This window comes from Agelaius tricolor, unplaced genomic scaffold (assembly GCF_023055355.1).
Source record: "Agelaius tricolor isolate 1412-34295 unplaced genomic scaffold, bAgeTri1.0.p SCAF_2, whole genome shotgun sequence".
Classification (NCBI taxonomy): Eukaryota; Metazoa; Chordata; class Aves; order Passeriformes; family Icteridae; genus Agelaius; species Agelaius tricolor.
In genome coordinates this window covers 46841414-46861518 of record NW_027269262.1, presented here as the reverse complement: position 1 = coordinate 46861518, position 20105 = coordinate 46841414, and the positions used below count along the sequence as shown (strand labels likewise).

The window sequence follows — 20105 nt, the reverse complement described above, 5'->3', positions numbered from 1 at the left end:
TGATGACAGCAATTTCTTATCAGCTGTATAAATACTCTGAAAAAAAAAGTAAATCAAGCCTGAAGGAAAGCAAATATACTGTATCCTGAGAAGACCAACTTGAATTCTATGCTGAACATAAACACAATTTTAATAGCCCCGTGTTTAGTCATTCAGCAGTACAATAAAGGAATTGCCAAATACAAAGTAAAGAGAAATTTTACTTTAAGTCTGTTTTTATTGTGATAACATTGTTCCGAACACCAATAAACATTGCACTGAAGTGTGGGTTGCTGTACCCAAGACAGTCCAGTCTTAACAAAAACCACTGTATTGGTATGATCACAGATTTGACATTTTAAACACACTACCTTATTAGTGATTGGGTTGCTTAATAATCAAGTATTCCACATCTTCAAGATAAAAAATGAAACAAATGACTGAAGAGAGTTTTCCCACCCTCAAAATAAACCAACATTTTAACTTTCATCTGGAAGTAATTAACACTGTAAAAAAGTCCCAAACAATTCCTTTCTATTTAGCAAATTTTAACTCTGGAAATTAAAATTTCTTCAGGTAAAAGTGACACTTTAAAGGCATCTCAAATTCTCTATCTGTGATGTTTCACTAGGAATTTGCATTACAGTCATTTAAACAACTCATCCATATGACAGCATTTTCTAGAAGACTTGCATGAAATATTAACATGAAATCTCATCTCTTTCACGTTTACCATAAATGGATTCAGAGTTTGCTTCAGAAGTCCCATAATGGAGTTGACACAAGTGTTAAAACTTTTCCAGTTGAAAAGAAAAAAAAGGGTTTTGGAAGGCATATACCGATGACAGAAAGTTAAGACGACATGAGCCAGGATTGCACATGCACTTGTACACTGTTGGGAATGAAAGCCCAATCTTCTGAAGTACAAACATGCTTGGTACAGTAAATAAATTTAAAAAAAAATAAATCCAGAAATGCATACCCTTTAAACTGCTGATCTTTAAATCATTATAGAAACAGGTAATGTCCAAGTCACTAACGAGTTTTGAATTGCAATGTTCCTTATTTACTCCCAGACGGGTGTCATTGACTCAGCCTTTGAGGGGTTCCAACGCTAAGAGGATCTGCATCTTCAACAACACAGTCTTAACAGGGGTGTGTGTGTGCCCACAGCCAGGCACACTTAGAAGTTCCTCTTTCACAGAAAGAATGATGTAGCTTGCGCTAATTTTACACCAGTATAGCACAACTTGTTCTCAAACATTCGTTTCAGGCCACTTCTCTCCACTAAGGTAACAAAGGTCAAGCTAACACATAATTCTTATTTACCCCCTCCATGTTCATGTTGTGGCACAAGCCCACAGCTTGATAGCAACGAGATGTCTGCTCTAGAGTCAGTAAAGTGCCCAGCAGCCCCGAGAACACAGGTACACAACGACAGGCCCCATATTCTGTCCCTAAATGGGGTTAACAAACAATCTGAAAAGCTTCAAATACAAGCCAGAGTTAGAAAAACCAAACCCCCTGCCCTGCTCGTATCAGAAAGACTCAGCAACATTTACATTTTATCAAAAAACAAATATCAAACTGTAGCTGTTACAGAGAAAAACAAATCTGTTTTTTTAATTAAGCAACCTTTTGGACACTCCTACAATGCAAAGTGACATGCTAGCAGAATGAGGAGCTCTCAACAAAACTCACACAACCCCCATTTTCATACCAGCTGAAAGTACATGTATTTGGAGATATACCTGATACTGTTTTTCCACACTTCTCATTTACTCAAGATCCCACCTTGAAATCCACAGCTTATCTTTATGACAGTCTGAAAAGTTGAAGGGAATTGAAGGAAAAAAGAAAAGTGAAAAAAGAATATTAACCCAAAAAAACACAGCCAAACCATGGTAACAATCTGTCCCATTTGGGAACTCATGGTTTCATGAAGTGCTTTTATGTTTAGAAAAGCTGTGTAATACCAGGGCTACCAAGAGTAGACTTAAGCATGGTAAAGCAAATTTTGACAGCCACAAAAAGACTGTTTTAGGAAAGGCTGCTTCACTTCCTTTATGCAAAATAGAATCTTTAGATATAATATTTAATCTTGTAATTAAAATACTTTATTACGTTGGATTCTTATTTATTAATTTTAAAGTATTTAAGTGACTTAAAAGCTCAAATCACATTGATATTCAAAGCACTTGGTGATCATGAAAATTTTAGTTTCTAATGAAATCAATGGGATAAAGAGTAGGAAAAGCGAAAAAAAAATACACGCAATGATGTTTGCAAGCTTTTGACATTGAAAAAAATATGAGAAAAAAGCAGTAAAATATCCTTTGAGTTGAATCCTGTGAAAGGATTCAACTCTCTGCTAAAAGACTGAGTAGATTGGTGACCAAGAACCACAGAAGTTATTTTGTTCTCACAGTACAAAAATGAGGATGCCTTTCAATTCACTGACATGCATGACACACCGTGACAGGTAAGTTTTTTTTATCCCACTCTCCTTCTCTTGCTCTGAAAGAGATTCCAGGTTGATTTTGCTTGCCTCCACTCATTATCCAGTGTTTTATAAATAGAGGAATACACTAGAATTTTATAACTGTGGGGGGGATAGTAATTTCATTTTTAAAGTGATTTAAAAATGCCCCCCCCCCCCCCCCGAGTAGTTCACCAATTGTCCAGAGTTAGCTGATGTTACATCAGAACTGAGGGTTAGGACAGCCTGACAATTGAGAAAAAATTACTCCTGGAGAGATGTAAAATCCTCTAAATGTATGCTTTTGCAGGTAGTAAAACTGAGTGATCTGGTGTTTAAATGACTGTAGTCCTTAAGCCCTTTGGGCTGGTGGAATGATATATTCTCACATAGTTTTGTCCAAAAGAAGTCACATGCACTAATTCAACTTAAAAAGCAGCCACCTTTGCCTTCAAGTACTTTTGGAGAAAGTCAATTAGCTGCTTTTATAGCTGATAAACACCAGAACTGGAATGTAATTTGTTCACAGGCTCTGATTGGAACCTTAGGAATGACCAGCATGATGTTTGCAAATAACCCAAAACTTCTTAAAAAGAAAAAAAAAAAAAAAAAAAGAAAAAAGAAAAAAAAAGTTTTATTCTGCTCTGCAGCATTTAACCATTCTCACAGCTGGAACCTCACTACTGAGTTGCATTTTCTTCCAGCTACTGAAAACCTGCAATACAGAACTCTGGAGAGACCTGCAGTAGGCAATTAAAAAATTAAATACATAATTATTTTTTAGTATTGCAATTCCCTGAATATAACCTATACATACATTTTACTGGCCTACACAGCTTACACACACATACACATTATATCTGTGCTGAAAAAGGAAATAAAAATGCCAGTTCCCCAACCCTTACAGAAATGCTCCAAGATTTTTCTTGATGAAAATTTAACATGACACAGCACAGCCTGAAAACAACAAAAGCCATACAAGTGTCTGAAGACATCTTTCATTTTAGCAAACTCATGAAACAGTTTTAACATTGTGTGTAAAAAAAAAAGTAATAAGCAGAGTTAGTACGAGTGTGATTTGTACAAGCCCAGTCTTGTGCATGTAACAAAAGGCATATTTACATTTAAAGAGGAATTTTATGTCTTCAGAATCTGCCAGGCTAGCAAGGTCTGTACATTTTCTGTATTCTAGCTGAGAAAGAGCACAGTGGTCTTAGGCTCTGGCTGCTTTCAAAAATGGCCTAAATGCCCATCTGAACATTAAACCACATTTTCATTAATAGGTCTGACATTCTATTTGGCAGTTTCCATACACTTTTTGGCTTCATTTTAGAAAATATACTTAAGACAACATAAAAAGAATAATCTGTGTTTACAATAAGGTCTGTATTGATGAAAATGCAAAGTCATATTTAACCTCAGTATCTAGTTGCCCTGAAGCACTTGGGTACCATGACCATCAATGACAGGCCAATCTCAAGTGCCATAGAACAGGTATACAATAACAAACAATAAACAAACAAACAAACAAAAAAACCAACACACCCTCCCACAAAAAAAAAAAGACAGTAGCTTTGCATTTTCTTTGTTTTAAACCAATGAAATTAAAGTGATTTCTTTAGTAAGACTTACGGTACCAATATATAAATTAGCATCCTCATTAAGAAAGTTCTTCACATTTAAACTGAAGTTGTGTAGCTCAATATGAAATTCCATCTCCTGGTGAGAAGTACTTTTCAGGCCAGGTCATCCATGTTAAGGTCAGGAAGAGGCTCCCTCCAGTAGCAAAAAGAGCTGAATTCTGGGCATGGAAATGCAGAACTCTGTTCTTTATTAATCAATGGGAACACATATTCCACAAGCTCGCTTAGTCTGTAATACCTGTTTTAAAGGAGAAGAAAGACCATTATTTAACAGTCTAGTTACTGTTCAGCTGCCGTCAAAAGAAGCTTCAGAAGTCCAGACCAGAAAGTTCTAGTCAAATAAGGCCCTACTACCACAAAAGTGATTTTCAACTCTATTTTTCCAATTTTCATTTTGAAAAGTCTCATTCAAGTATCAAAAGCTGTAAGTCCCCAGCAAATAAGGTTTTCCACATTTCACATGTAAAAGGAGATCACAGTCATAAATGCAATTATTTTACAATCCCATTTCTAAACACTTTGTTTAGCTGCAATAACAAAAATGGTCTTACGAAGATTTGTTTCCCTTCGTCTGTTCTTGGATCAGTTCACCCTTTGGATTCACAGTAAATATTCTGCAGTCTGGAACTCCCACTTGCATGTAGGCATATACATCCTGCAAAAGCACCAATACAAGTACATGCTTCAACATTTTCTTATTGAGTGTGGTAACAAGCAATTTATCAAAGGAGTGAGAAAAGCTGATCCAAAAAGGCTACAGTAAAACTGCCCCTTAAAAAAAGTCCTCAAGCAACAGTAAAGAAACCCCAACCCCCAAAACATACACACACACTATAAAAAAGTATTCCCCCTGCCCCCAAAACACTTAATTCTTGTGCCCAAGCCTAGGACCACAAACATGCACAAAGTCTACACCACACCACTGCCTGTGACAATATTCTTCTTACAACACCCCTCTGTCACTTAATTACAGAAGTACTGAACTGCAGAGAAAATAGAGGAACCGTACAACCAGAAAAGGGATTGAAGACTGTAAAGCATTGAATTAATGCCCTTAGGTCACAAAGCAGTCAAAAATACTTTAAAAGAATTCAGAAAGGTGGGACATATTTATTAAAGTGAGACTCCTAATACATCTTTGTAACCTTTCTCATATAAGCAGTTGTAGCAACTTTTACTTAAGGTATCTGCATGTGGCTTTTCCCGACCAAACCCATAAAAGCAGCAGTGTCCCATTTCCATATTCAAATTTTCATAAACACAAAAAGAAAAGCCTGTTTGTTTTGCTTCTCAAGTACATGCATTTTAACCATTCAGTTAGAAAGGCGCACTTACATTGGGCCTGTTTCCAAAAGCAGCATAAAAAGGCTGTTTGCTGGGAGCAAACAAATTCTTGATATCATTCAAACATTCAATTTTGAACTTTTCAGGCTTCTTTTCTATGACTTCCCTAAAATAAAATTTCAACAGTCAAACTCTAAATCATTATTTGATAAAAGGTATCCTCCTTTCCCCATTTATCCAGTATTTATATTCTCATTGCTTCCTGTTGCTAGCACTGGTAGATAGAGAGACAGTGCTAAGTAGGTCTCCAAGAACAATACAAGAAACAATCAAACATTCCCTCTTTTCCAACATCTACAGTAAAAAAACTAGATGAATACTGTGCATAGGCTAAGTATGAATGGAAATGGAATTCCCAGCTGTGAATGCAGCTGTGAACTGCTTTTCTGTAGCTGACTATCTGAATCAGAAAATCTAATCAAGTACACATAAGTGTACTTGTTACAACTCCTATCTCTGACAGAAGTGCGTAAGGCCCATGACATTAATGGAAGCTGCTGTCATTGCTATGGGTGACAAAATAAAAAAAAATAAACAAAAAAGCCCTACAAAACTTAAACAGACAAAATCCCCTCCTCAAACAACCAACCCCAAACACCTGTCCATTATTAGCTCCTCCCATTAAGAATAGGCAGACTGTGGCTGGTCCAAAAGATCAACTTGGTTGAACCATACCTAAACTCCATACTTTTTTTTAAGCAGCTGTATATGGAGCAATCCCAACACCACAAGATCATTTCACATTACAGCCTATATTCCCCAGATGTTTTTTCTTTTCTTTCTATCTTGTGTAGTAACAGTGCACTGCAAACGTTGAAGATATGCTTCAAAAAGACAAAAATGTACTGATATAAACAGAACCTAAGAGTCATCAGTCATGGACTAGATGAATAAAGAGAAGGGAAAATGAGTTCTTCTTGGACTAGTATGTTGTGTTTTGTAGCCATTTCTAACATGCCCACAGGAACAGAAGTATACATGTGAAATTCAGACAAAACAGAGTTTTTAAATGATCACTAGAGGGACATCAAGTCTCAGTAGCAAATATAGTCCAGAGTGGAACGTTTTGTTACAGCTGTAATGCCAAATACTTTTGATCTTCTCTTTCTCTGAAATGGGGAGGGAAGTGATATAGGAAATCCCACATGCTTACCTATGAAAGGCAGAAAACAAACTGCTGGGGGACAGCATGAGAGGGCCCCTGGGGAGAATTGTTCCTTTGTCATTCACCCAGTGCAGGTATCCTCTGGTGATATCTGCCATCCCAATGGCACGGGCAGAACAGTACAGGAACTTGTAGCCATTTCTAGAAAATAAATCACCAACTTAGTTCATACTCCTGCTGAAGTTTCTTTGCAAAGGGAAGTACACAATTAGAGCAATGTCCAGAGGCACCGGTTTAGGTCCTGAATAGCTGCAGAGCTCTGCACACACACAAGGAAAAGACTTTTCTATTGTTAAAAGAATCTGCAAGGCATGTAGTAGTTTAAATACACAACTTAATCAAAACTGAGAAACAGGAAGTGCAAACATAATAGGGATGGTAAAAGTCAGAGGACACAATTAGGTAGACTAGACAGTGTTTAAATAAGTGCCACACTGGTTTTATTCAGCCTCTTTCAGCCCAGCTGTAGGATGACAGCAATTATTTAAATTATCTGCATCACAAAATAATGGGTGCCAGATCTCCTGTCTTTTCCACGTTGTTGGCAGAATTTGCAGTGCAGAGTGAACGATGGGTAACAACAAGCATTCATTAAGCCCCTAAATTCTTCCTGCAGACTTTGTATGTTCATCTGTTACACAGATTTGTATACAGTTACTGCATGCACAAAAGGCTTGAGTGTTTATGTGCATTTTCAAAGACTTGATTCAATTTGGCAAATAATTCCAGAACTGCTCTTCTGTTATGCACTGAATAAACAAAAACACCCACCCCAAGCCACCCAAACAAAACCCAACAAAACAGTAACATTCATGTTACCTCCCATGAAGCACAAGGGGCCACATGAAGGCCAACAATACATCCTAAGACCCCAAATATTTTTTGGAAAAAAGACTACTAAAAAACAAAGACAAAAAGTTGATTATTTTAATTTAATTCTGAAGTTTCTAACAGTTGGTCATCCTCAGTTAGCAAGTTTTATTTCTGGTATCACTGTATTTGAAATAAGTTGTTCCACAACATAAAATCTAACCTAAGGAGCACTCACCTGACTTTGGAAGCAAACTCATTAAACCAGAAAACACTAATGCATTGGAAAGACACTATGTAGTTTAAAATTTATGCCATATGATATTTCTGAAAGGCTTAGTGACCAACCTGATTCAGTGGAAAACAGACATGCATGCTTGAGAAATGATTTCTATTATGGTTCTCTTTAAGTCATGAAAATATTACACACAGTTTTTAAAAGCTACAGTGCAGAACAAAATGTCTGAGAAGGGAGCTAGTAAAAGTGGTGGCTTGCATTCCTGTAAAAGTATAGATCTGTGGAAAGAGCTTAGTTTCATTTGTGTATGACACAAGTCGTTCACTCCAGCATTTCAACCAGTTAATTTTAATAAACTGAGTAATTTTTAACAACTATCCAATTACTTGTACACTAATTCCCATATTCCAGAAAATCCTATTTGTTTCACAGATTGCGTACTCACTCGTTTATGGAATGATAGAGTTTTGCAATGCCCTGATGAGTCCAGTCCTTGCCAAACTGAGGGAGGATATGCCCCAAAGCATCAGACCTAAAAGGAGAATCAAAGGTACCTGACACGTGGTATATGAGTTTTGTTAAGGACAATGACTAATGAACATACAATTTAGAAAGAATATTTACAGAAATATTTCTGAAGGTTTTAACTAAAAAGAGAATTAATAAATAGTCTAGACAGAGCAATTAGTGGGGTCATACAATACAAGTCAGTTTAACCTGTAGCTGCTAAACCTGGAGAAGTCGAATAGAGGGAACAATCACATGGTAAATGTTATCATCTTGGCATTATTCTTTTAAAATATATTTTCTAGTTTGCTTTAAAGGCAAGTACAAATTAAAATAAAAAGCAACGTTATTAACAAACATCCTTTAATAGTTGTCTTAAATAAAGCTTCTTTACCCTGTTTTGAAAAGCAGGATAGGATCAATAAAGCAAGATTGAAAAAAAAAAAAAAGAAAGAAAATCCCCTAAGATACTTACTTGGTTATTGTTCCATCAATGTCTGATATGATGATTTTATCATTCCAGTTCCAGAGGTATATTGTTCCTGCACAACGGCAAGTCCCTTGATACTGGGTTGTAATACTGAATACAACATCATTAGGGCCATCTCTGAGCTTCAACTTTGCCTGTAGAACAAAAGTAAATGAAAATGTAAGTTGCCCGACCTTTAAAATTTTTATGATTTTGGAATCATAAATGAGCTGCACAAAATGGCTCATATATTCTTCCTTGTCTATCTCGATTAACTCATCAAAAAGTGAACCATGGTTTATCACAGGCACAGTTCTGCTGTCCAAGTCTGTTGCAGCCTGGGTACATGTGTATGTCCACAGTTCTTGTACTGCCTACAGCAGCAGGTATTTCATCCTCTGCCACTTTAATTCCTGCACTACAGCAGACTTGCAGCACCATCAAACTGAACTCCCAGTTTGCAATGGGACACAACAGTATTTTCTACTTAGTGGATGCTTTCCTCAAAATTCTTCTCTGATGAAAATCATACATTTAGACAGCAGCAGGGCTAACTTTTAAGTTAAGTTAGACCGCAGTGAATAAACTGCACACCAATTTAAATGTATGCTATCACACAGATGTGCAGATCCCAGGATATCCAAACTGCAGAAGCAAACAATGCCACTTTTCTGGCAACATCTTAACATAGAAGTTTGATTACAGAACTTAATAAGAAATGACTATTTCTTAATCCAAACAGATTCTTAGGAAAAAAAAAAAACAACAGAAAAAATACCAGAAATTCCCTGTAGCTGCCTACCCTTGCACAGGAATACATGTTAAATTTCTTTTTAAAGAAATTTTTTTAAGGATTTTGAACCATCCTATGCACAAGACAGGTATGTCACTTACTATCTGGTCTGAAGACAGTCTAAGTGACTTCTTGTAAGATGGAACGTTCCCATGGGGTGGATGCTCTGCTGGGGCAGAATCCATTTTCAGGGATTCCTTCAACTCCTGGGATGCTTCATCACTAGAAGAATCATCCTCTGGAGGCCTAACGTGACATCAACCAGAATAAATGTAAGCTACATAAAATCCTTCTTTAACAGAGTAATTTTATCCTATCTTATGCCAGAGTAATTTCTGCTTATGCTGAGGGTTTGCTGCTACCTGATAGCACAAATTAAGGAAGTCTATGGTCTAGTGAATGCCCAGATAAAGCCAGTACATGCCAGTAAGCAAGTAAGACTTGGAACATGCCAGTACTGGTGGAGCTCTAAACATGACTATTCCCAGCTGGCTCCATACACAATGGGTTTAGTAGAGACACAGTGTCAGGTGGTCACTAATACTGTGTTGATGAATTAGGCAAACTGCAGATGAAAAGGGACACTGAATGGGTAGCAGTGCTTCGTTTCTACAAAAAGCTGCCTCAGTTACTATGGCATTTAAACTGTGGGTGTTAGTGGAGTAGCTCACCTTTTAAGGTTATTCACAGACTTACTTTCCTGCTCATTAGAGATTTCAAGATTAAAAGAAGCATTTAGTTTCTCTGAAGTATTAAATCACAATGTATTTAGTTCTTTTAACTTTTAAGAAATGAACATTTACAAGTACCTTTGCAAAATCAAGCGGGAATATGCATATGCATATTAAATACCCTAGAATGGTAGAGTTTTGTGCTTTTAAGCACTGATAGCTATCCACCACAACTTGGGCAACATGTGAACAGTAATGAATACTATTTTATTGTTTCAATTATTTAATGTTACAAAAAATTCCACATGGTTCAAATTATTAATACAATATTAGGCCTTCACAAAAGAAAAAAAAGTATTACAAAGTGTATCAGAAACAATATCACTGTACCTACAGAGCAGTGGCCTATTGATAAAGGTACCACATATGTATTTGTTCTGTCATGATTTAAGAAATAAACACAACAGCATTTAGGAAATAATTGTAGTGTATTTGTAGTTCCTACAATGTTTGTTGTCACATTATTTTGCTGAGTTGTTTGCTATACACATCTGGTTCCTCTTCAGTAGCTTACATGTTTTTTCCCACAGTACATTACTACTGAATTCTTCATTCAAAAAAAAAAAAAAAAGGAAAAAAGGCACTATTCAGTCCACAGATAAGTCTTCAGACAGGAACACACCTACTATTAACTTGCTCTTTTATAGTTGCTGGCAGTTCATTTGCTCTTTGCGTCTCAGTTTTCCCCTCTTTTGCCTCTGGTATCTAAAGCAACATAATAAAGAACATATTGACATTTTAGGCATTTTAAACAAATCCAAGTTCAAAACAGCTAGCAAATTAGTACATAAACTATATTAAGTCTCAGAATTACCATTCTATATAATAGTTTCTAAAAGTTATTTTAAAAAAGGATGCTTATGAAGAAATTCTCTACTAAAGCTTTTTCTTATTTCAGGAAACAAAACTCTGTGTGCCAGAAATTGGGAACTGCTAGTTTAACATGAGAAATTTAGCATTAAAAGGAGCTGTCAGCCTTTGAGTTATACATCACTTTTGTGGGAAGTAAGTTGAGGGCCCATACTCAAGGTTTAGAAAGCTTAATTTAGTCTAAAATGGGGTGTCTCAGCTTAAGTATTATGCAGTGCAGCACCTACTTACTTATTTGTGTGTACATTCCTAAAATATACTGCAGTGACTGAAGAGCAGCTCTGATAACTGCTTATGGCTTAGAAGAAAGAATTTTAAGATTAATGTGCAATAGGTGGATACAATAAATTTTGTTGATGCAACTAAAGCACCAAGCAATGATGCAGTATTTGAGGCTAAATACACAGATGCAGCTACAGCTGCTGCAGCATGAGCCGGCCATCAGTGACACTGAGCAATATGAGCAGTGTTTTGAGGTACTTCTGACAAATAACTAGTTTTTTATCTTTTAACATCTAACAAAAAAAAACCAAAACCAATAGGCCTCAGCCACCTGCTTAGTCATGCTTTCTTTCTTGCGCCAGAACCACCACCTTCCAGACTTCTTTGGCATCTTTTCTTTGACCCAAGACTCAACAGTAGCCTGAAAAATTAGACATGTTTTAAATTAGTATAGAAAAACAAAGAGATAATCAGGTGTTACTACATACAAAATTTTCAGAGAAAGTATGCATTTATCTATTTACCTTAGGCAAACTCTTCTGAAACACCTGCAAACTCAGAATCATCGGAGCAGCCAATGCCCAGTTATAATACCTGTTTTAAAACACATTTTTGGTAAGATATTACAAAATCTACAGATCAATAAATATCAGCATGAAAAACTTGCCCTTGTGTTGATGAAAACATGTATTTGCTACCAACCACTAACACTAACATTTTCTGCAAGCAGAGTAATTTTAATATATACGATTCCACATCAGTGGCAATTACAGGAAAGAAATCTCACTTAAGCTAAAGCTAAATTTAATGCAAATCCTTGGTTCAAACAGATTCACACACAAACTGCAATGGAAGTTGAGAAACATGCTCACTTCAGAGACCAGCTCTGAAATGGGCTTTTATATAACCTAATTACAAGAGACAGAGAATTTACCTGTTATAAATCCGTATTACCAAATTAGGATTGTCTATGAGCCCAGGGTTTTCAGCAAATTCATGATAAGTAATGATATGTTCCATGAACTTTTCTGCAATAGAAAGAGATTTTAATTAGAAAGTAATAACATAAAATCCCAAGATGTCTGATTAGTTTACATCTAGGCAAATCCTTTCTGTCATTTCAGAGTGCTGATCCTGCAGCATCACTAAAGATGTGCTAATTGAGGCCTACCTGTCAAGGGTCCTGTGACTGCCTCCTCCCTACAGAAAAAGCCTTGAATCACTTCAACAGTCACAGTAAAGAGCACTAAGAAATTAGAAGAGGAAGGATAAGGAGGAACTAATTCAGTTCAAAGGCTGGAGAAAGAAAGCCATGCTTGTCTAGGCAAATTTTCTTCCAAAATTATGACTGCAGGTAAGGGGCCTACATACTACACTAGAAAAAAGAGGGGGAAGGGTGATGCCAGCTTTTCAGGTTTGAAAAACTACTACTATCACTAAGTAGCCTTTTCACAACTAGTTTCTATATATGTTTGCAGAAATCCATGATTCAGTGGAAGATCCCTGCAATCAAGACATCCTTCTTTCCAATCAAATCCAGTACTGCCACCACGTTACCACAAGAACAGTCCTGAGTCTTTATTAATAAGCACCTAAATGTCACTTAAAGTATTAGAGACTGGATGACCATTTAAAAAAGTAATGTTAAAACACTGCAGTATATGTCCATGAAGATTTCATGCTCCTAAAAGCTCCTTCAAAAATACATACAACTTCAATAGTAAATAGACTAAAGTATTAAGAGAAAAAAAAACAGCTAGTAAAAATCTAGAGGTTAACAATCATTTAGGATAGAAGTAGATGAGAAAATATAGTCCAACACAAAGGGGTTTTTTATCACTTGAAAAAAACTGAAAAATAAGAAAAATTGTCAGGCAATTGGAAAGAAAATGAATTGTTAAGATTTACATAGGACTAAGCAAGGACTGGCAACCAGAAATCAATGTAGTTGGTCAGATAAATAATATATAGTACAAAAAAGGAGACACAAAGATTCTCAAGACATCAAGTGTCCTTGATCAATATGAGGTTCAATTCTGCTATCTCTGCTTGGCAAATGCTTGAAAATTTTAGAAAAATTAAAGACTTTCTATCCCCTTTTCTCAATGTGAGCATAGTTAATAAGCCAAAGTTCTGTAAGGAGGAAATCTGAGCATTCAAGCCACTTCATTTGTTTAGCTGCCTGAGCTCTATTCCTGTTTATACTTTAGTCTTTCACATACCTTTAGAAATCTCTCCATTTTCATTGAGACCTCCACAAAGTGAAAGTGTAACATCAGGCAAGTCCATAGCAGAATCAGACATGCACTCTGTACCACTATCAGCAGCAGCACTTCCCACTGACTGGGGTGACTGGGAACCAGAAAGGGTATCTGACTCTGTCCACTGCCTGAAGCCAGGATCAGAATCACTAAAGGAAAGTGAAAAGTATTTTACTTGCAAAAAAATGTAGCTCTTAGGTTACAGAACACACTATACAATTACTCCCCCCAAAAAATCTTGCCTTTGAATTATTTACTTCATTTCACAATATAAATTTAAAACCAACCTAACAAAAACCCCAGAAACACACATCCAACACCAACCCTTCATAATATTGGCAGACTGTTTCCAGTTCTCCTAACATCCCCTCAATTTGGCAATAATTGCATTTCTTGCCTAAATTGGCTTTAAATAAAAAAAACATCCTCTGTATTCTACTTCTGCAGAATAATACTGTGCCCTTCAGTCTTTACCAGAAAGTTGTAAAGTAAGGAAAAAAGGGCACAGCTTTTTTGTGTTTTTAGAACGCTGTCTGTTGCAGAATGTACAATAGAAAAGAAAAATGACCTTTTAAAAAAAAATCACATTGTCATTTAAGGCTGGAGTCACTAGTTTGATCCAATGAAAAGTTTACAACATGGCTGAACAAGAGTATTTGTACAAAAGCAGTTTAAATGTACTCCCCTCTATGTCTGCAGAACATGCAGGTTCCACAAAGAGGAAAACTCTCAGTAGTCCCCTTCCATGTCATCTTTCAACGTGTTTCTTGTCAAATTAGAATTTTCACAATGAGGTAAGTACTGAATACTTCACAAAAGCCTAAAACCCTGAAGTCCAATTCTTTTTATCAGAACTGGCACATAAATAATACACGTAATGACGCAAGTCATGTAACTGCAGAATTACCCAGATTTACAGCATTTTACTTCAAAATTACCTTTTAGGAAAGTAGAGTGCTGCAACTTCAGGTTCCAAAGCCTTTAGGTCATCCAAGTAAATATCATCAGGGCCTTGATGATGACTTCGCTTGTGCACCCCTGTTAATTTTAATACTTAAGATTACTAAGATGAAGTTACCCAGACATGTTAAATACAAATATAATCATGGAAGATTCACACTTATTTGTATGCTTTTTAGTTCCAGAGTTTCATTATAATTTTAAACACATAAAATTTTAAATAGAAAAAACTGAAAAGTCACATTTATACTTTTTCCACTATGACCTCAAGTTTGGTAGATCACACTGAGGGTAAGAAACAAGAGCTTTATTCCATACCTTTCTTTTTTGAAGGAGAGTCAGTTTTTGCTGTTGGTTTTGTTTCTGGTAAAGGATCCATCAATATTCTGGACTGATGATCACCATCCATTGGCAATGGAAGTTGAGGTTCTATGATTGCAGAAGCAAGAGAGTCTTTAACATCCATCTGCTTTAGGAGAGGATGAGTTCTTGGCTCAGGTTTCAGTACTGTACAGACAGAATCTTTCACATCATCGTCATCTTCAACTTCATCAGAGCTGAGGATAACCCTAAAATGAGTCTTCTCTGATGGAGTAATGGTAGCTGTTCTGTAATGTTCCAGTTTTTCCTTCTTACTTATCTGAAAAACAGAAGTCTAGTCAATCCTTTCACTCCACCTGTTCATGTTATTCCATTCTAAACATTCAATTCGTACTCATGGTACAAGTTCTCATCACACAAGGAAACCAGAAAATAACTTTAAAAAGTATTGTAGCAACATAAAACATGTTTTACCATATTAGCAAAATTCCCTGCAAAAGAATTTTCATAGGAGCTTATTACAATTTCAGTAAAGAAACTGGCATAGAGAAAGCACTGACTTCATCAAACCACAGCAAGGAGAAAGTTTAAGTGTGGATTTACCAGGGCCTTTGTTAGATACCAAATTTACTCTTATCAAGGCTACAGTTCCTCTAGAATGAAACAGAATTTACTCTACAACAAAGAAAATTAACTTCTTAAATTTTTTCCTTCAGGTTCTGACTAAAAATTCAAAAATTTCAGACTTTCACTGCTAGGTTTTCTGGGATTACTTTGTTGAGCAACTTTTGAACTCATCAAGCTGACTCTCTCTGCCTGCCACAAGGGGCTGCTACTTCCCCATTTCAGCTATATCTGAACAACAGGAGCAGATTTCCAATCCTCTCCTAGCAAAGTCTTAAATATGCCAAAAATCAGTTACAAAGTTAGAGACAATAAAGACATTTACCTTGGTTGACTCTGGGAATCCTCCCCATGTCCATTCCATGTGAGATTCAGATCTGAGTAAGCTCTCAGCAGGCTTAACTTCTAGTTCTGAATCACTTTTAGGGCAGACTTGCTCAGAGAAAGGGCTACCAAATCAATAAGAGTGAAAAAAAAAAAAAAAGAAAAAAGAAAGCCAGTGTTTAAAATGCATTAATGCATTTGTTGTCCAGCTACTGTTGGTAGAGTTTTCAACAGCTTAACAGAGCTTCAATTATTTGGCAACATGGCAAGAAGCCCAGCAGGGTTTTCAAACGGTGAGAAATTAGGTTAAAACCAAAATCACATTAAAGACATTAAAGGACTTACATAGTGATCACACAAAACAGATTCCTCCACTGCATCTGCAGTGCAGGAATAGCTCTCCCTTCAGCCCATGTTCCATTTTTCAAACAGAAGAGGAACAAAACTAAAAAGTTCATCGAAAAGTAAGACAGAAAATAGTTTTAAATTCCTTAGCTCTGTAAAAATACAGCATTTCAGCTTGCTATGCAGAGACTTGAATAATAAAAGTCCTGCAAACATAACTCACAAGTGCACAAAACAACATCAATTCCCAGTGCAGGGAAAAAACCATTCAGAAGATAACTTTGGAAAGGAAAAGGAGATTACTTGGAAACTTCCTTCAGATGTGTTTGGATGACATGACCTTTAAAATCCATCTTATTTTTCCTACAGCGGTTATTATCCATAAATCAGAAACAGACTTCTAAAATTTACTTCAGTCAAGATTACTTTTTAGCCAGAAGAACACCCTACAAAATGCTAGAAAGGAGCGATTTCAAAATCATTTAGCACTTAGGATGTTAGAGATTAAAGGAAACTCAAGGTTTTGTCTACCCTTCCTTGAATAGGGCAATTATATTCCATATTCTAGAAATGCTGCTCTTTTTACACTTTGACATTCAGAACATATTATGGTTTGGGTTTATATAAACAAACGTCAGTATTTGAATTTAAACTGCCGGGACCAGAACTGGACACAGCCCTCCATGTGTGGCCTGACCAGCACTAAAAGGAGAGGGATAATCACATCTGTCTCTGCCACTAATGCCCTGTGGATGCAGCCCAGGATCCAGTTTGACTTTGTTGCTGCCGCCGTGCTCCGCTGCCTCAGGCTCAGCTTGCTGTCCCCAGGTCAGCAAGGCTGCTCCCAGCCACACAGATCCCAGCTTGTGTTTGGCTTTTTGGTGGTGGCATCCCAGCATGTGATTGCACACTTGTTTTGCAGTTGCTGCACTTGTAATTTGTGATTGATCTGGGTGCTAGACAATCTCTTTGAGGCTCCCTCTCCCATGAAAGCTTGGGCCAGATGAACTTTTGAGGTCACTTCCAATTTGGGTTGTTCAATGATTTAATACTGAAAATTTTAAAGTAACTCCCTACAGGTATTTAATTTATGGATTTTTTTTTCCATACAAAATTCCTGCGAGGATTAGTTACCTAATTCAGCACTATATATCAAACTTTCTGAAGGTTTGAGGAATTCAGGTTTTGTAGTATCATACAGGACTAAACTATGATCATAATTCGGATTGCAAAAATTGACATTACACAGATCACAATCCAGACAGTAAGAATCCCTCATATTGTTCTGAGAGGACATCCTAAAAATCCAAGATATCAGGACATTTAAACATCTCTACAATGGTGAGTTGTCATCTCAGTTGACTTCCAGCCTTCATCACCCACGGACACAAAAAGAAAACTGGAATCTTCCCCCTCAGTTCTCCATTAACAATGTCATACAGGAATGACACTTTCTGTATTGTTGAAGAGCTTGTTTAAAGTGACACACTGATGAAAATACACGTACACCTTTGTTTTCAGGAAGAACATGAACTAACTCTCCCTACATGTCAAATAATTTGTTCCACCTACACCACAAGTCAACTGGAAGCTATGCACAATATTAACCTCTTTCTAAGTCTAATTCTTAATATTCAACATTTCCTGCAAAAGACCGAATATTTCAGGGCTTTGGGACTCTAAGCCTATTCTATTTCCCTCAAGGTATGTTTTTCACTGTCACTCTCAGGCAGAAGTGTTTAATCAAAAGGCCCATGCTCGTAATAGTGACCAGCTGTGCCAACATTGCCAACAGGCAGAATACTGATGGTATCAGGTATCAAATAGTTAATAGTTGTACTTTCCATCTTATTACACTGAGTAGGGCAAACAGAAGTGTCCCCATGGAAAGGACTTGTGCTATTTTCTTCCTTGAGCTCCCTGCAAGGGTTCTGAAGAGAAAGACAACCAACCGAACTACAAGTTAGAAGTTAGTTAGCTTTTTCAGATCTCCAAAAAGGAGGTTATTAACACCAACCATTTCTCTTCCTCTGTACGACAGCTACATGACAAAATCTTTCTTTGATGGCTTGGGAGAAGTAATTTAAAGCAAAATTTCTCCTCCTAGACGGCTTGTGTCAGAGAACCCCTGACCCAACATCTCCCCCAAAGACAAAAAGGAAAATTGCCAATTTCTCTGTTGAACTGCAATCTGGACTGGATAGCTTTTTGTTAAAAACAACCCCAGAACTGTGAAAAGCCCTGATACCTCACATGAGGCACAAACAAGTTATTAGAGACGGGCCCCATAACACATAAATGAGAAGAGATGCATGAACCTCTCCCAGATATAACCTGCTAGTCTGTTAGCTCAGAGTTTTATAAACTGAAAATAAGTACCAGCCTCCGTGCTACAGTCATCTAGGTGATATAATAACGTGTCAGTCCTAAGGGTCAAACACTGTGACTGCTTTTCAGTCACAAACCACAAACCTTTGGGGAACATTTCAGGACTGCATCTCATTAAGTGTAATTGAGGATGTGGTTGTCAGCCCAAAACATAAAAAGGAATGATAATGGGATTTCCTGTCCAACTGCTTCTGTTCATTAACAAGCTATGCACTGGGGGAATTAGCCGGCACCAAGCATGGTGTGGTACGTTCTGACTCCACTGAGGCCACAGCCCTGCAAACACCTGAAGCAGAGAGATCATACACATTTTAAAAAATATTGGCTGAAGGTTGAACTTTTCCATTCTGCACCACCTATTGATGCAGAAGGACATGTACCTGTGCACTGAGCAGGTAACAAGCAACAATGGCCATCATGGAAGGCTGACCAGTAATCCTCACTGACCTTGTGAATGTACCTGCTATGAGGCAGATTCCTCCATCAAATTGAAAAGCAGTACAACTAGACACTTGCCAAAGAGTGCAGATGAATCAAGATACTACTTAGCATGCTCTGTGAGACATATATGCCCTCTCCTGTACGTCCAAGGTTCAGGAAAACTACAAAATTTACCTCAAGTACTACCATATATGCACAAAATGCTTTCTTATGAATCTGGAAATTGAGGTTAGAGTGGTGAAATCCAAAGTGTGAGCCTTGAAAAATTACAAACTGAATGCAAGGGGAATAGCATGAACATCAGAATGTACTGAAGAGTGTACTTGAATGTATTTACAGAAGAGCCCTGGTCATGGAAAACTGACTGAGAAGCTGTATTATGCCATTTTTAAGAATCCACAGTCAACTGGTGATGATTTCAGTATCTCTGGACAAAGAAAGATACCAGAACTCCAGCAAATCCCCTGTTCTGAAGTGGAATATGATTCAGCTTCAGGATCTGGCTTTACCTTAAGCAATTAGGATTACTCCACACAGTAAAATGTACCTTAACATACCCATCACTTTTGTGTTCTGGCAGATCAAGTATTGCTTACGTTAGGGTGAATCATAGGGAAAATACAAACTTTCCATACCCTTCTCAGCTTGAGGGAAACTTGTTAACTGTATTTCCTCTCTTTAACATTGAAATAATACATTTTGTAAATTTCCCAAAGTTTCAAATTAGTATCAAGAGTTGCATTTGATATCACAGAAGTTGGGCAAGTTTGATAGTTTTACAGATGAGGGGGAAAATTAGTAAAAGGACATAGTAATTTTTTTTTTATATAATTACTCATCATTACACAAATGATGACATTACAAAGTGACTTACTTCTCCAGAGGGGACCAGTCTCCATCAGATAAGGGGTAATGGTCTTTCGAATGATAAATCAAAGATTCTTTTTGTTCTTCGCCCTTTGGTGATGAATTTGAGGATCCTCTGTGGAGACACATAAGACATTATTAAGTCAGCTATAAGAAATCTGTGTTACTAATTCAGAAAGAAAAGAAACTACATAGATGTTATTTAAAAAAATCTAAGAGCAAAAGTAAGGAGTGTATAGCTTAAAGGATTTGTTGTTTGCAAAACAACTTTATGTAACTTCAAAAGTATTTAAAGACTATTATTAATACTTGAAAATACTTCAA

General features: G+C 36.8%; 1 protein-coding gene across 6 annotated transcripts in view; it reads right to left on the bottom strand.

Annotated features, from left to right (window-relative positions):
- Positions 1–197: 197 nt before the first annotated feature.
- LPIN2 (lipin 2) overlaps positions 198–20105 on the bottom strand; it is a 43997-nt gene continuing 24089 nt past the window's right edge. For 2 of the 6 annotated variants that reach the window (XM_071417860.1, XM_071417837.1), the window contains exons 5-20: positions 19789–19896; positions 15742–15865; positions 14790–15111; positions 14450–14549; positions 13473–13660; positions 12185–12278; positions 11775–11844; positions 11582–11671; positions 10781–10863; positions 9529–9673; positions 8641–8789; positions 8104–8190; positions 6599–6751; positions 5437–5551; positions 4653–4756; positions 198–4339 (exon numbers count right to left, since the gene is read on the bottom strand). In XM_071417860.1, the coding sequence (XP_071273961.1) occupies positions 4195–4339; positions 4653–4756; positions 5437–5551; positions 6599–6751; positions 8104–8190; positions 8641–8789; positions 9529–9673; positions 10781–10863; positions 11582–11671; positions 11775–11844; positions 12185–12278; positions 13473–13660; positions 14450–14549; positions 14790–15111; positions 15742–15865; positions 19789–19896 (2077 nt within the window). In that variant the 3' untranslated portion in view covers positions 198–4194. Of the gene's footprint in view, positions 4340–4648; positions 4757–5436; positions 5552–6598; positions 6752–8103; positions 8213–8640; positions 8790–9528; positions 9674–10780; positions 10864–11581; positions 11672–11774; positions 11845–12184; positions 12279–13472; positions 13661–14449; positions 14550–14789; positions 15112–15741; positions 15866–19788; positions 19897–20105 lie in introns of those variants that run through there. The other 4 variants (XM_071417856.1, XM_071417844.1, XM_071417850.1 and 1 more) reach the window with 4 other exon arrangements.